The 14,505-nt window shown below is 41.1% G+C and overlaps 1 protein-coding gene across 1 annotated transcript in view; it reads left to right on the top strand.

Moving 5' to 3' along the window:
* The window catches only part of LOC102446851 (organic cation/carnitine transporter 2), a 58,371-nt gene extending 46,289 nt beyond the window's left edge, over window positions 1-12,082 (top strand). Inside the window, exons 6-10 of the mRNA XM_075900351.1 lie at window positions 334-434; window positions 3,013-3,227; window positions 4,600-4,782; window positions 5,892-6,027; window positions 7,015-12,082. Of these exons, the coding sequence (XP_075756466.1) occupies window positions 334-434; window positions 3,013-3,227; window positions 4,600-4,782; window positions 5,892-6,027; window positions 7,015-7,102 (723 nt within the window). The 3' untranslated portion in view covers window positions 7,103-12,082. The remainder of the gene's footprint in view (window positions 1-333; window positions 435-3,012; window positions 3,228-4,599; window positions 4,783-5,891; window positions 6,028-7,014) is intronic.
* Window positions 12,083-14,505: the final 2,423 nt, after the last annotated feature.

Below are 14,505 nucleotides of genomic sequence, written 5' to 3'. Positions count from 1 at the left end.
TTAATTTAAAATTGCTATAGCACAGTTTTTCAAATAAGCTTTACAAAGCCTCATTCAGACTTAAATCAGCGATTTTTTTTTTAATCCTGTGATTTGTAAATCAAGGATTTAAACCATGTACAAGATTACTACTACTCTTGGTTAATTATCCCTATTGTTAGAATGTGTGCCTTATTTCTAATCAGCCTGACTTAAATCTTTCTAACCTCCTGTAAGCTGTCCTAAAGCCTCTTGCTCTTGAGATGTTTACTGCAGTCCATGTTGCTCATTAAGAATAAATATTTTATAATACAGAATTGGCTCAGTGACGATGTGTCCGTATATTTTTCCCAGCTGCAGGAAATGACTTCTCAGAAGCAGCAGACACACACCATTTTGGACCTAGTGAGGACCCAAAATATCCGATTTGTCACTATTATGTCAGTGATCCTTTGGTAAGCAAAATATGATCTTACAACACACGAGCACAAAGCCTGCTGAATGCTAAGCACATTCTGTCAGAAAAAGGAGGCACAAAGTTAGTAACATAAAGTTCAAAGGCTGATAAACTTCTGGCTAATTTGTACATGATTCAAATTAATCAGGTTGTTTTTATTTAAGGATTACAATAAGTGACTTTTTTTAGTCACCACAAGATTTGTGATAAGAGCAAATATTGATCAGTATTGAATATTGACCTGCGTAGTCCTCTCTGCTGCCGTTGTAAGAAGTACATTGCCCATTCTCCTCCCCTCCCCCCAACTCCCAGCAGACACCGTAGAGTATCTCTTAATTTCTTGGAAAAAAGCTGGCTAGCATCTTGTGCCTTACAAACGGTGTGCTCTGTGTGTTTGGGGTGTTAGTACTGGGTGTAGTATAATATAGGGGGACTGCAAATAAAAGGGTACATAACTTATTACAGATCTCAGACTACATGAGATGATGAGTCTGTTGCCTCTGAACAAGTGAGAGCCCCCAGATCCAATCCCTTTGCTAGACCCTGAGAGGTGGGGCAGAAGTTTTAGGTCTGATCATCATGTAGCGTATATAAATCCTTCTACAAGCATGTTCTTTAAAAATCCATATCTGAGTATCAAGCTTTTCCAACTATGGATGTAAAATTCCATGTAATTAGTTAACCAGTTAAATGTTCAATTTAGCCAGTTAACTGATTGAACAGGGTTGAACTGGGGGGCCACTCTAACCCAGTTGGACTGGAGTGGCGCCCCTGCCTTCCACAATCGGGCTGGAGTGGGTCCTCTGCTACGGGCAGGGGCTGCTCCAGCCCAGCTTCTTGTGACCCTGCATGGAGTTGCCAGGTCCTGGCCTGCATGGGGCTGACAGAGCTGGCAGCTCCACATGGGGCCAGAAACAGGAGCTCTGTGCAGTAGCCCAGCAGGATTTGAGCAGATGGCCGCAGGCAGGGAGCTGTTCCCCAGGTACCAATTAACCATTATCTGGTAAGCATCACCCTTAGCGGCTGCTGCATACCAGGTACTAGTTAACCGGTTATCCGTTAACATCCCTATTTCCAACATGATGGCCTTATGCAAACTGTATTAGTGAGGGAGTCAGGTTTAGATTTGATGATGCTTTGAGCTCAATAATAATTTTGAAAAGCAGAGATTTAAATGTATGGCACAGCAGCTGGGAATTCAGTCACAGGATTTAAAGGGATAATTTCCTATCAGAACCATTCTTCTTTCCCATTAAATTCTGCCAAACAATTATTGCTTATAACTTATAGCTTAAGCTGCCAGGTAACACCAGGAAATCGGCAAAGCTTAGATATTTACTTAGTCCTGAGGCTTTTCTTGGTATCCTACAGAAGGCACATTTTCATCTCCACAACTGCACAGATAACTTTTTATTGTTTTAAGCAATTGAACCAGGAGCATTTTTTTTGCTGGGCATAAACCCTGCCAGAAACAGATTGCCTTTTGGTTTGCAAACTCTTTGGTTATTATTACACGTGTGCAGTTAGCATTGTAAGAGCTTGACCTCCTTGAGGGCTCTAGGCCTTGATGAAGGTGAAAGCTCTTTGTCTATGTGATTCATTTAGAGATTTCTCAGTCCAATAGCTGTGACTACATTTCTTGAATAGTTGTCTCTTGTGGGTGAAATGTAACCTCCCCTGCTCAATGTGTCTCAAGATATCCTAGTTCCTTACAGTTGTTGTTATAGTAGTTGTTGCAGAGCTGCAGTGAAGTCCCTCTTTTCTTTTTCTGAGTACAGTTCTCTCAGCACAGAAAGATGGGAGAAGGGAAGTCTTCTCCCCTTCCATGTTTCCAGCTAAAACATCGAATGTAGGCTTCATTTTAATTTTGGAAACAGACTGAGTTCACTAGTCTGGAATCCTGACTTTCATATTAAGACTACAATTATTTAGTAGCAGAATTCTGATTATTGTAATGATTCTAATATGGGTGCACCTTGACTTAGAGCAATCAGAAATGTTCAGATGTGTGTTAGAAACCCTCTATGCCAGCAACAACCAGAAGTTCTTCAGAGCACATAACAGGTTCTGTCTCAAAGTGACAAATGCAGGAATCGTTTTGTAGGTCCATAGTGGAGAGAAATTGACATGGGCATGTAGTCAGTTAAAATGTCAGAAACCATGTGTGGCCACAGTTTCCACTGGAGCAGGTAGTGAGAGTCAAGTAGATTGAGCTTAGATAGGCTCATGCTTCAGCAGGGCTAAGAAATGTCTCTGGAATCATCTAGTCAGATTGGTTTCATTTGTATCCAATCCAATAGGAGCGCTGGGTTTTTTAAAAGTTTTATTAAAGTCAGGAAAAAACAGGTAAATTCAGTCTCTAGAAGGCCTTGTCTAAGTCTATTACATCACTGCGTTCAGCAGTAAATCTACCTGACACAAGCTTCAAAGCTGAGAAAGTCTAGTAGGTACTGACATTTACATATTTTGAACAGTAATTGTGTGAGGCGCACTTGGCTGTCTGTGGCCATAGGAGGCTGAGAAAAAGCAGGAACAAGTCCGTCTGATTAATTTTTCTTATTTTCTGTGTTTTTCAGGATGATAATCTCTGTGGGCTACTTTGGCCTCTCACTTGACACTCCTAACTTGCATGGAGATGCCTATGTAAATTGTTTCCTCTCTGCGGTTATCGAAGTCCCCGCCTATGTTATAGCCTGGGTGCTTCTCCGAAATCTCCCCCGACGGTATTCGATGGCTGCTGCGTTATTCCTGGGAGGCTGCGTCCTTCTCTTCATTCAGCTGGTCCCTGCACGTATGCACTTTTTAGCTGATATAAACCAGACTTTTTTAATGGTTAAATTCCAGTGCCTAGCACTGGGCAACCATGTGAAGTATTGTGGAGGAGAAGACTCTTTAGCCCAAGTTTTAGACCAAATGCAGATTCTCCTTACCCGTCCTTGCCATTTCCTTCCACCTCTGTTAGCTGCTGTACAGGAATGTACAAGGAATGTGTCCACATTAGAGTTGCAGGTGTAATTTTCATCTCACATAGATTTATCTGGGCTAGCTCTGATCCAGCTAGTATGCTAAAAATAGAAGGCCAGCCGTAGTAGCACATGCAGCAAGACAGGTTCGTGGGATGGTATGATCGTGTCTGAAACCCTAATTCTATACTCAAGGTAACTAGCCCTTCCTGCCACTTTCCACAGTTGTACTTCTTCAGCACACTAGTTTAGTCAGAGCTTGCCCAGGTATGTCAGAGTTGAGGTGTAAATGACACCTCTGGCTCTAGTGTAGACATAACCAGACATATTCCTAAGCCTTTTTTTTCTCTAAAAGGTGATTAGTTCTCTTTATGGTCTGTTAAAATTCAGACTCTAGCCTGGTTTTGCCCTAATTTATACCCCTGGAATCTAATAAAACCATGTAAGTTGGTATAATCCTGCAGAGCTTTTCTACAGAAGAGCCAATTGCCAATAAAGTTTTCCTTCTTTGGTCTCATTAAGGACTTAAATTTCAGGAGATCTACTGGGTAGCCTTTGCGATAAATAATAAAAAGTACAAGTATAGTACTTTTAAAAAAGGTGAATGTTTATTCATTTAAAAAAAATGTGAAGGAAGGTATCATATAGTCAGAACCCCACCAGTAAGTAGCTTTCTGCTAGGCATATTAGAGGAGGTAGACTTCTACTATGCATACCAGAGGTGGTTACCATTCTGATCTGTTGATGGCTTTCACCATGTGCTTAAGACTTGGTGTATGAGCATGTTACCACAAATCAAAAAATAAATAAATGAAAGGAAGAACTCTTGCTTATTCTCCATGGGTGACAGATGCGGTATATTGGTAGTTACTCCTGGCATTTAAACTACCTGTACATTGGTATGTGTTTTATTACAAACTAGCTAGCTAGGGTCCCACTAGCTAGGGTAAAACCAGAATTCTAGAAATACATTGCCAATGTGTTTCTCATTAAATTGTCTATCTGTTCTCAAACTCTATAGATGGCAGGACTGGATGACCTTAGGAGAAAGATGGTTTTATTTTATTTTATTGTATTGTATTTTATTTTATTAAGAGCCTTTATATTAAAATGAATCAACCAAGAAACTGCAACACTAGAATTATGGTGACCAAAAAGCTTGTTAGTTTTTCTGATGTTCTGATTGGATCTCACTTTCAGACCTTCATGTCCTGTCCATTATCTTGGTGATGCTGGGTAAATTTGGGATTACATCTTCCTTTTCAATGGTTTATGTTTACACTGCTGAGCTGTACCCAACAGTCGTGAGGAATATGGGAGTTGGAGCTAGTTCTATGGCCTCCAGATTGGGCAGCATCCTCTCGCCTTACTTTGTTTACCTTGGTAAGATACCAGCTATTTCTCTCCTGCCAAATTGGCTAGTATGGAAACAAAATCCAGAACTGAGTCAGAGGCTGCTTTGTAGCACAACACAAATAGTATAATAGAATCACAGCTGCCTTTATTCTTTTCAGTGGGTAACCTGAGCTCCCAGAAGGCATTTAGAAATTCTCATGTTGCTCAACACTTTGTGATTTGGAAGTGTAGAACTCGAAGACATTTTGTTCATATAACAAGATCAGTATTTGGCCATTAGTTCCCTGAAGAAAATTTTTCCTCAAAATATCACTGAGCAATGATCCTCACAGAGGATCTGCATTTTGGAGTATTTCTTCATTAGGCTTCTGAGTTGACATCTCATCAGGATAAATGGGGCAATTCACTGTTTTCTCGCAGCTTTTTTTTTCAAGCTACCTGGAGACTCGGGGAAATGAATGATTTTTTTTCTATGTAAAAGTTATCTTTGCAATTATGTGTGCTATAGGCGTAACATTTTTTAACGAAAGCACAATGGTACAGGTTGTATCTCCTTTAACTGGGACTCTCTGATCTGGCAGCAGTGAACCACGGATGTTCCTGGACCACAGAGCCCACGTATAAGGAAGTTGGGCCACAGAGCAGGAGCAGTGGGGGGGAGGTGCGACTCAGCCAGGAGCCCCATGTGAGGGAGGGGTGGGTGGTGCAGCAGGGAGTTCTGGCCTCTGCTACCAGACAGTAGTGGGGGCTGGCAGCAGCAGCAAAGCCCTTGGTAACCTGGGAGCTCCAGCAGCTGAGGCAGCCGCAAAGTCCCGGCAGCCGCGGAGCCCCAGCCACTCCAGCAGCCGTGGAGCCCTGGCCCCGGCAGCCACTGAGTTCCCAGTCTGGGGAGCCACAGCTGATCAGGGCTTAGCTGGAGTCCTAGCCGGGGGGCAGCATGGGCCATATTGGGAAGGACCTCCCCTTGTTTGGCAAATCCCCTTATGATGCTGGATGAGGATGCCAGATGAGGGAGGTCCAACCAGTACTGCAATTTATAAAGCTGTATGTTTACATTTTACTGAGGACCCAGATGTTAACCACAGGTTCATCATGGTGGTGACATATACCTGATGGCACGTCCTGTGTTCTTTTAGGTGCCTATGACCGATTCCTGCCTTACATCCTTATGGGAAGCCTCACTGTGCTGACAGGAATCCTTACTCTGTTTCTCCCAGAAAGCTATGGCACACCTCTCCCAGACACCATAGAACAGATGCTGAGGGTTAAAGGGTAAGTTTTACCTTCTGATCTTCTCTCAAGAAAACTCTACCATCCCGGAGAAAAATATCCACATAGAATACATTATTCCTCTTCATTGTTTGATACCCCTCCCCCACAAATAAGTCATCTTTCAGGGATAGTACACAAAAGATTTAAGCTCTCAAATAATCAATAAAATGGGCCAAATTGAACTCCACTGAAGTCAATGGAGTTACAGCAGGGTGACTGTTGGTCAATATGTAGTGCATACCATGCATAGTACTGCTTAAAAGTTGTTTCAGAGGTTGGAGGGAGCTCTTAAGAAAGGAACAAAAAGATGTAAGGAGTTATAAGGATGAATGTCCGAGAAATGACGGATCAAGCAAATTAAATGACTAATCAAGCATGGGTAGGCATGTACAGCTTGTCTCTGATGGGTTTGCACAGGTGACAGAGGAAGAATCTGGTTCTGCTGGTGGAATTTAGTTGTGATTTTTGTTGATGAGCCATGATTCTGAATAGAATCCAGCTCACTCTGAGATTTCTATGACTCTAGAAGTCTAACATGAATACCCACGTTAAAATGAGCCGTTTTATATAATCTTTTAAAGAGTATAACCCCATTTTAAGATCTTTAACATACACATACATCACTGACATGCAGCAAACATGGTACAAATGTTGAAATGTTGTTTCATAGTATTGAAGTTCATCATCCAAATAATTTCTTCTGATATGAGTATACATAGAAAGTTCACTGCGTGTCAATCTGTAATGTTTGGCACTTTCAAATCCCATGCACGCGAGAGGTTGTTGAGAGTTTTCAGCGTTTCACTTTCCGATTTAGGAATGTGCTTAAGCATGTGATTCATTCTACTGCAGTCATTGGGTGTTTAAAGTAAAACACATGCATACTTTGCTGAATTAGGACCCATATGGACACACTTAGATTTAAGATTTTGAAGGGTACTGTTTTAGTTAGAAATTTCACTATTGGTTGTTTTTCCTTGTTTACAGACTCAAGCACAGACATACATCTAATAGCACCAGGGTTTCAAAGGATGAAGAGGAAAACCCAGCAATTCTTAAAAGCACATCTTTTTGATGACACTACATTGTACAATTCATGATGGACTGAAAAGTGAACTGACTTTTCATTTAATTTTCCTTCCAGAAAGGGTTAGCAGCAACACTTTGTCCTGTAATTATAAACTTATTTATTAAATGAAATACTGTTTTCCAAAAAAGAATGTAGATACTGCAAATCCCTGTGTTGAGATCTCCAGCCACAATAATTTAATGTCAGTAACACAGAACTATATTGGACAAATGCAGTTTATAATTTTATGAGACTATGACACTCTTACTGTAGACCTCACTCTCTAAAAGGTGCTTGTCAATAAGAGCTGAAGGATTGACTTCAGTCCTTAAGGAACTTAAGATAATGCATGTTAACAAGAGTTAAAAATTGCCAGCTCTTTCCAAATTATAAGACGAGGCTGCCTGTGATGCTGAATTTCTCAACATGCGCACACGTGCACGCACACCCATATCTGCCCCCAGGCAAGCCGGTTGTTATAAAGTAACAAAGTTTGTGAAAAGATCTAGCCTGGCAATTTTATATCATGACATAAATCGTACACAGGGGGCTTTGCACATGCGTAATTCCTGAACAACTCCAGGGATGAAACAAAAACTTTGGAAAAAAATGAATTTGAAAACTTGACTTTATTTTAGCTGGAAATGGATTGAGATTTTCGTGCACAAATCATTTGTAATTAAGTTTTGGTAGCAAAATAATTCTGATTGTTGGAAATACCTTTTTAATATGACCACAGGGTGAAGCTGTTTACATCTGATATTGGGGTGCATCCTAGATGTTTATTTATTTTTAACACTATAAATAGGTTTCATCGGTATTTCTTTTATCCTTTTAGGATACAGTATATAAGCTAATCCCGCTAAATTCTGCACCGTTTGATTGGGGGCAGTATGTCTGTTTTCAAAACTTTTTATTTCTTGTTTTACTCTTTTTTGTCAGTTTCCTCACAATATAGAGCTAAATTCTACTCTCCGGTGTCTCTTTGCACCCACATAGAATGACTGCAGTGAGATTACATGGGTGTCGTTGAGACCGACATTTAGTCTCAGGTCCTGGCCACAAGCTCTTACATAAGAGCCATGAATGTCATTTTACGCGTTCTGTTTTCTCACTAATATCATGGAACCAGTGAATTTTTTTAAAGCGTAAATGCCAAGAAATCGTGTTGAAAATCTGCCAAGAGCCAATTCTTTTGATCACAGAAGCTGCCTTGGTAGCAGTTGTGTGTCTTTCAGGAAAACTTCTGTTTTTCTTTCATTTGGGCACATTTCTTCACACTGGGAGAGGTTTAAGAAGTTAATTTCATGAAGCATTCTGTGGTATTTAAATTTGTTTGGAATGGTTTAATAAATAGACTTACATGCCAGTGATCAAAACAGTTAAAAGTTTTTCTTTCTGGAAAATCAGCTGTTTACAAATGTTTAACATTTTACTACTGTGTTAAATTTAGTAGCAGCTAATTATCTTGATTGCCAGTGTGCCTTCCTCTCTCCCTGCAGACCATGCTGTAGCAGCAGGTTTGGCACCAGATCCTCTTGCCTTACAGATGTATTTTGTAGACCTCTCTCTCTTTATTACCTTTGTCACATACTGCACTGTGCTGGGGAGGGGTGAGGGGGAGTGAGCACTGATCCTGACCTGGTCCTGTAGTTCTGCATGTCCACGGTTAAAAGTGTGAGATTTGATGTAGCTTATCCCTTTATTAAATCTCTTATCAGATGTGCAATTGGTAGCTCTTTAATCATCTGATGGAAGTAACTAGACATTGTCAAGTGTTACTGGATTTGGGGGCATAAAACCGATAAATTATCCTGTGGTAAAAGGGAGCTGCAAGTAACATGCAAGGCCCTATTAACCTTTAAAGATAGATTTGTTGTTTCATGCTCCTCCCTTCAACATTCCCTTGTCCTGTTAGGGCCATTATGAGATCTGGAGTAAGTTTTGCAAAATTGACACGGGTCTACACCATACTCTACACCGGTCTCAGCTCACATACCACTGCCTTATAAAATCCACTTGTCAGGGACTTGTCACTGTCAAGGCAAGAGCGACTCCTTTGAGTCTGCTTTGGCTCACTCTGGTTACAGTGTTTTGACTCTGTTTGCATTTTCCCCTCATAAGCACTGTACTTTGCAACATTCCTACCACAAACAAACATTCTGTATCACTTCGAGCCTATGTATACAGTTTGCACTGGGGGAGTAATGCCCAACTCTAGGAAATGTGCCTGCTTTAGCTAGCAGAGGGCTAGCATGCTAAAAATAGCGTAGCCACAACATGGTTATACAATATGGTTAGCCACAGGAGGGCTAACGGCACCAAACACATGGAATTTTAGTGCCAAGTCAAAGTGTAGACAGACTGCCTTTCTGTGTCTGTGTGAACTTTCTCCTATGCATGAGATCATTGAAATCTGTTCTAAAATATAACTTGAAATCTTACAGCACATGTGCTTTTAGTTGATGCCTAATCTAAAACTGGGATAAACTCCTGGCCAAGGTCTGAAATGCCCTTAACACCTCATTTAGCTGTTGCTTTTCTCCATTGATTTATTCTAAGTCACTTGACAGTGAGTTTTTCTTTCTTGAATTTTTAAACATTCCAGTGTTTACTGAGCAATCTTAAGAGCAATGGTTGAACCAGATAAATGGGGAATTTCTCTGTTGTGATGCAAGTCAGATAAATCATGGCAACAATGAACAATTCTGATGACACAGCATGTATTTTAATGCACACTAGTCTTCTAAAAATGGAAACTATAACACAAAATATCATCCATGCGTCTGCAGTGTATATGGATATTTCTGTTAGTCTGAGTCACAATTAACAGTTTACCCTATGTACTGTTTTCACAATTGGTTTTGTCACTCCATAGCACAACCCATGTGGGCTATTTTTCTGTATGACTCAGTGGATTCTCTGATCTTGAAAACAATGTACTCATTTTACTAAAAATTACATTGAAAGTGATTACCTGAACCTACAGTGACCCCGTTAATGGGAATAGCAAGTAAAGTCTGGAGGTGCTTAGCATAATTGGTGGCACCATATCATACCTAAACTTTGGCAGATTCATTTTGAGTGCTACATAGCTTCAAGAGACACACTTAATAGTGGTCTTTAAAGATTCTGTTCGCCTGTCACTAGTTTGTAATGTTTTGTAGGTTACGGTGGCATTGAGACCTTCTGAATTGCTCCAGTCTGAATGTAACATTTTTGCAAAGTCAGGTTTTGGGAATATTCCGTCCTTTCTAAAGAAACCAGCATGTAAATTTAACAGAAGCCTCCCTCCTTCCACGAATCACTTTCTAAACTGGAAAGGCCCTATAAAAGTAACATTAGAACACAGGGTCCTTTAGTACCAGGTGGGGTTCCGAGGTGATGTTATCAAAGTGAATCGTGTAGTTGCAGCTGCTATTGTGTGAAGATTTTTTTAAATTCTAGTTTTTCATTTGTACAAGCACATTAGTTAGCAGCAGAACATAAACATGTACAGTTAAAGTCATCTTTATAGCTACCTCAGTTAATAACTGAGGGCCCTGTTCTGTCACCCTTACCATATTCTGTGAGTAGTCTTACTATTTTCAAAGGATTATGGTACTGCTCGTTGGAAGGATGGCAGACTCTACCCCTGAATGAGGGGCTATGCTAAGATGGTAAATCCACTGTAATATTTACACCAGGATAGCATACAAAATGAAATCAGGATGCTTTAGAAAATTCAGAATGGTTCACACATTCTTTTCTTCATCTGCTGGGAATTGCTGCCTGCCTGTATGGTATGTAAGATTCCTAGCTCATAGAAAACCCCCATCATTTATATTATCTTCTATATGAGAGACATGGCCTAATGGTCACAAGTACAAGGGCTAGGCACCAGGAATGACTGGGTTTAGTTCTGGCTCTGAGATTGACCCCCTTCTTCACTTTGAACAAGTCACTTTAGCCTTGGTACCTCAGTTTCCCAGTTCATGACATGAAGATAACACCACTTCTCAAGGGTGTTGGAGTTAACGAATGTTTGTGAAGAGTTATGGAAATGCTCAGGTTGATTACCTGCCATTCCCGAGCACTAGTTAGAATTGGTAGCTTTACTTCCGAATCTGGCTGTGAATTTAACATTATAATATATAGTGCTGATTTTATGTGTTGTTCTGTAGCACCTTCTGCCAGCTGATCTCAGAGCACTTGTGACATTAGCTTCACCAGTGCTGGTACCTCCTTTCGCACTCCTAAACTACAGATTGGGAAAGAGAGGCACAAAGTGGAGGTGGCTGGGGCCGCATAGAAAGTCTGTTTCAGAGACTGGTGTAGAACCTGGGTTTTCTGGTCTCCAATCCTTTGGACAGGGCTGCCTTTGTGAATGCAGGCTACATTTAAAATGTACATTATTCTTCCAAACGTGGTGAGACTATCATCTTTCAATAGACTTTAATTTGATCAGAGGATCCATAATAATACTACTGCCATGGTGCAGATGTCTTGGAAACTGCTTGCCATCGCTGTGGTAGGTGCCTAGCTTAACATCTTTTATGCACTTGCCCCAAGTGGCTCATCCATTATTATAAATTGCTCTCTGAGGCCCTAAGCCTGCAAGCACTTCTGCACATGAGTAGCTTGGCTCACCCGAGTAGTCCTATTGAACTCCATGAAACACCTCCTGTGAATCATGTTGTGTGTGTTACTAGTTATAGGATTGAGCCGTAAAACTTGAAAGGCGTAGAAATTATTTGATCTCAACATGAAATCAACTTAGATAACCTAGTGCCTTGCTTGCAAATGCATCTTGGGGCACTTTAATATACCACTTATGCCTAGGGCCTTGTATAGAGAGAGCCAAATATTTTCAGAATCAAAGAGTGGTTTCTCTTCTGAATGTAAATATTATTAAATTACTTGATTCTTAAAATCATTTTCCTGTAAAAATTGTGATACGATTATTTGTAAAATTCTGAATAAAATCATTCAAAGGAGAATTCCAAATATGAAGTGCTCTGGTGTTCTTTTATGCATTCATGTTTTTTTTTTCTTTAGCCAGAAGAAATATGGATTTTCAAGGGCCTTTTTGGCAACCGCTTCTCCATTTTTCAAACCTTCTGGGCCTTATCATGCTTCATCTCACATTGTACAACGTGATTTCTCATAGATTTCAAGTCAGTTTGCTCTGAGCAAACATCACACTTAGGCCTTCACTAGTGTCCACTGCCAAATGAGTGCAGATTGTAGGCTTGGAAAGAGGTGACTGGGAAGCAAAGGAATTCTATCGCAACGGTTTTCAAACTTTTTTCTTGTGACCCAGTTGGGAAAAATCCTTTATGCCCACGACCCAATAATTACATCTTTTTAGAATGTCCCCTCCCTGCACAGCAGGGATGCAATTTCCAGGTTGAGGAGACCTACCCGTGCTAGCTTTGATCCAGTTAGTGTGGTAAAAATCGTGGCGGGAGGATCTTGCTGCTCCAAATACTTGCCTTGCATCTCAGATGGGTACATTTCTCCAGGCAGCTAGCCCTGGTGCCACCTAGGATGCATTCTGTCACATGCTCACTCTATTTTCTGAAGCTGCAAATTATGCCCTGATCTTGCAATACAGACACACCCTAAAACAGGAAGTTTCTTAAGCGAGAGCACCCTATCTAGTCTGTATATTCTCCACCAACAGGTGGCAGCATTTCCTCAGCTCACTGTGCCTGCAACTAACACCCAAGATGTACTCCAGGTTCACGCATTTGAGCACATCTGTTGGGTCTTTGCCCACGAAAACTTATGCTCCAGTAAATCTGTTAGTCTATAAGGTGCCACAGGACTTTTCATGGTTTCTGAACATGAACAGTTCATTTTAAAATAGTTACTGTACAGTGCTTGCCTAAGACATTACCTTGTGATAGTTACGTTTGGTAAACTCCTGTTTAGGTTTGATATATCATTATTTATATTACCATTTGTGGCTAGGAGTCCTAGTCCTGGGCCAGGATCCCAATTAACTAGAGCCAGACTCTCCAGTGGTTTGTTTCCAAATTCTAGTCAAGAGTTCAGTCTGAGACCAGATCAAGACCCGTTGTGTGTTCTTCTGTCTTTAAGCAAAATCCCATAAGAATTTAGTCAAATCATACTATGGGATCTTCTGAAAAAGTAGAAAGTCAACGCAGGCCAAAAGATGAATCCAATGTCAACTTGACAAGCGTTTTGTAGGCTTTCCCAGCCATCTCTCAACCTGCTGTGAGGAAATATATATTTTTGTGTGAGAGAAACTGCAAATGCCAAGAGGAACAAAAATGCACAGGTCAGTTTTATTTTGTAATATGACGACTGTCAAGTTCAGTGCAGGATATAAGATCTCCGAAGTGTCAGTGTTCAGTAGGTGCACGTTCTCCAAAGATATATCACAATGTATGTTGAATTGTAATAGTGGTTTTTTTTTTTTTTTAAAGTTCAAAAAATCTGTTGAGATCTTAACATATTAATAGGAAGAATAGGTTTAAAATCACACACAAACACATAGCAACAAATAATTATCTGACTTTTATTTTTATTAGTCATAAGTATTTTTGCCGGATCAGACCTATAGTTAAATTTCACCAAGAGACAATAGTTTCTTTGCCAAGAGACAATAGTGCCTTGATCATCCACAAGAACAGAGAGAGCTTCAGTTTTCACTCCGCTATTGGTGTTTGATAGAGAACTGCAGAACCCTGAATGGGGGGAAGGGAACAAGGGGGAATGACTTTCACATTTTGTATGTAGTTTGTATGTTTTAAGTCCACACATGTATTTCTCTGTTTCTTACAGGGCTCTTGTTATGTCAGTACCTGAGTTTTTCACAGGTAGTACTGTTTTTCTGCCCTCGGTAGTTCTAGACCAGTGGTCACCAACCAGTAGATTGGGATCTACTGGTAGATTTTGGAGCCTCTGACAGGTGATCCTTACTAGTTTGGCCAAGATGCTAGCAAGTACCAGCATTTCAGCTGCCCCTACCCCCCACTGCTGCTCATCTCCTGCCTTTTGCCTTGGAGTTGCCCCTCCCCCTGGGAGCCTCCTGCTTTCTGTGCAGGGCAGGGGAGGGAGAGGAAAATGCTGATGTCAGGGTGCCCCCTCTCCCACTCTGTATCCTATCTCCACAGATGTCAACCAGTGGCCGGGGTTGTGTGTGGTCTGTGAGACCTATTAAACACCTGAGTCTTCAACTGCTAGGAAAGGGTCCCTTCGCAGCAGGCAGCCAGGAAGGCTGACGGGTGTCCCAAAGTTTACACCCGAGTCTTTAGCTGCTAGGACAGGATCCCTTCGCAGCGGGCAGCCAGGGGAGACTGACGGGTACCCCAAGGTTCCGCAGGGGAGCTTATTACACCCGAGTCTTTAGCTGCTAGGACAAGAGTCCCTTCGCAGCAGGCAGCCAGGAGAGGTTGATG

Source organism: Pelodiscus sinensis, chromosome 17 (genome assembly GCF_049634645.1).
Source record: "Pelodiscus sinensis isolate JC-2024 chromosome 17, ASM4963464v1, whole genome shotgun sequence".
Taxonomy (NCBI): domain Eukaryota; kingdom Metazoa; phylum Chordata; order Testudines; family Trionychidae; genus Pelodiscus; species Pelodiscus sinensis.
The sequence above is the reverse complement of the archived record's forward strand: the minus strand, read 5'-3'. Positions and strand labels throughout refer to the sequence as shown.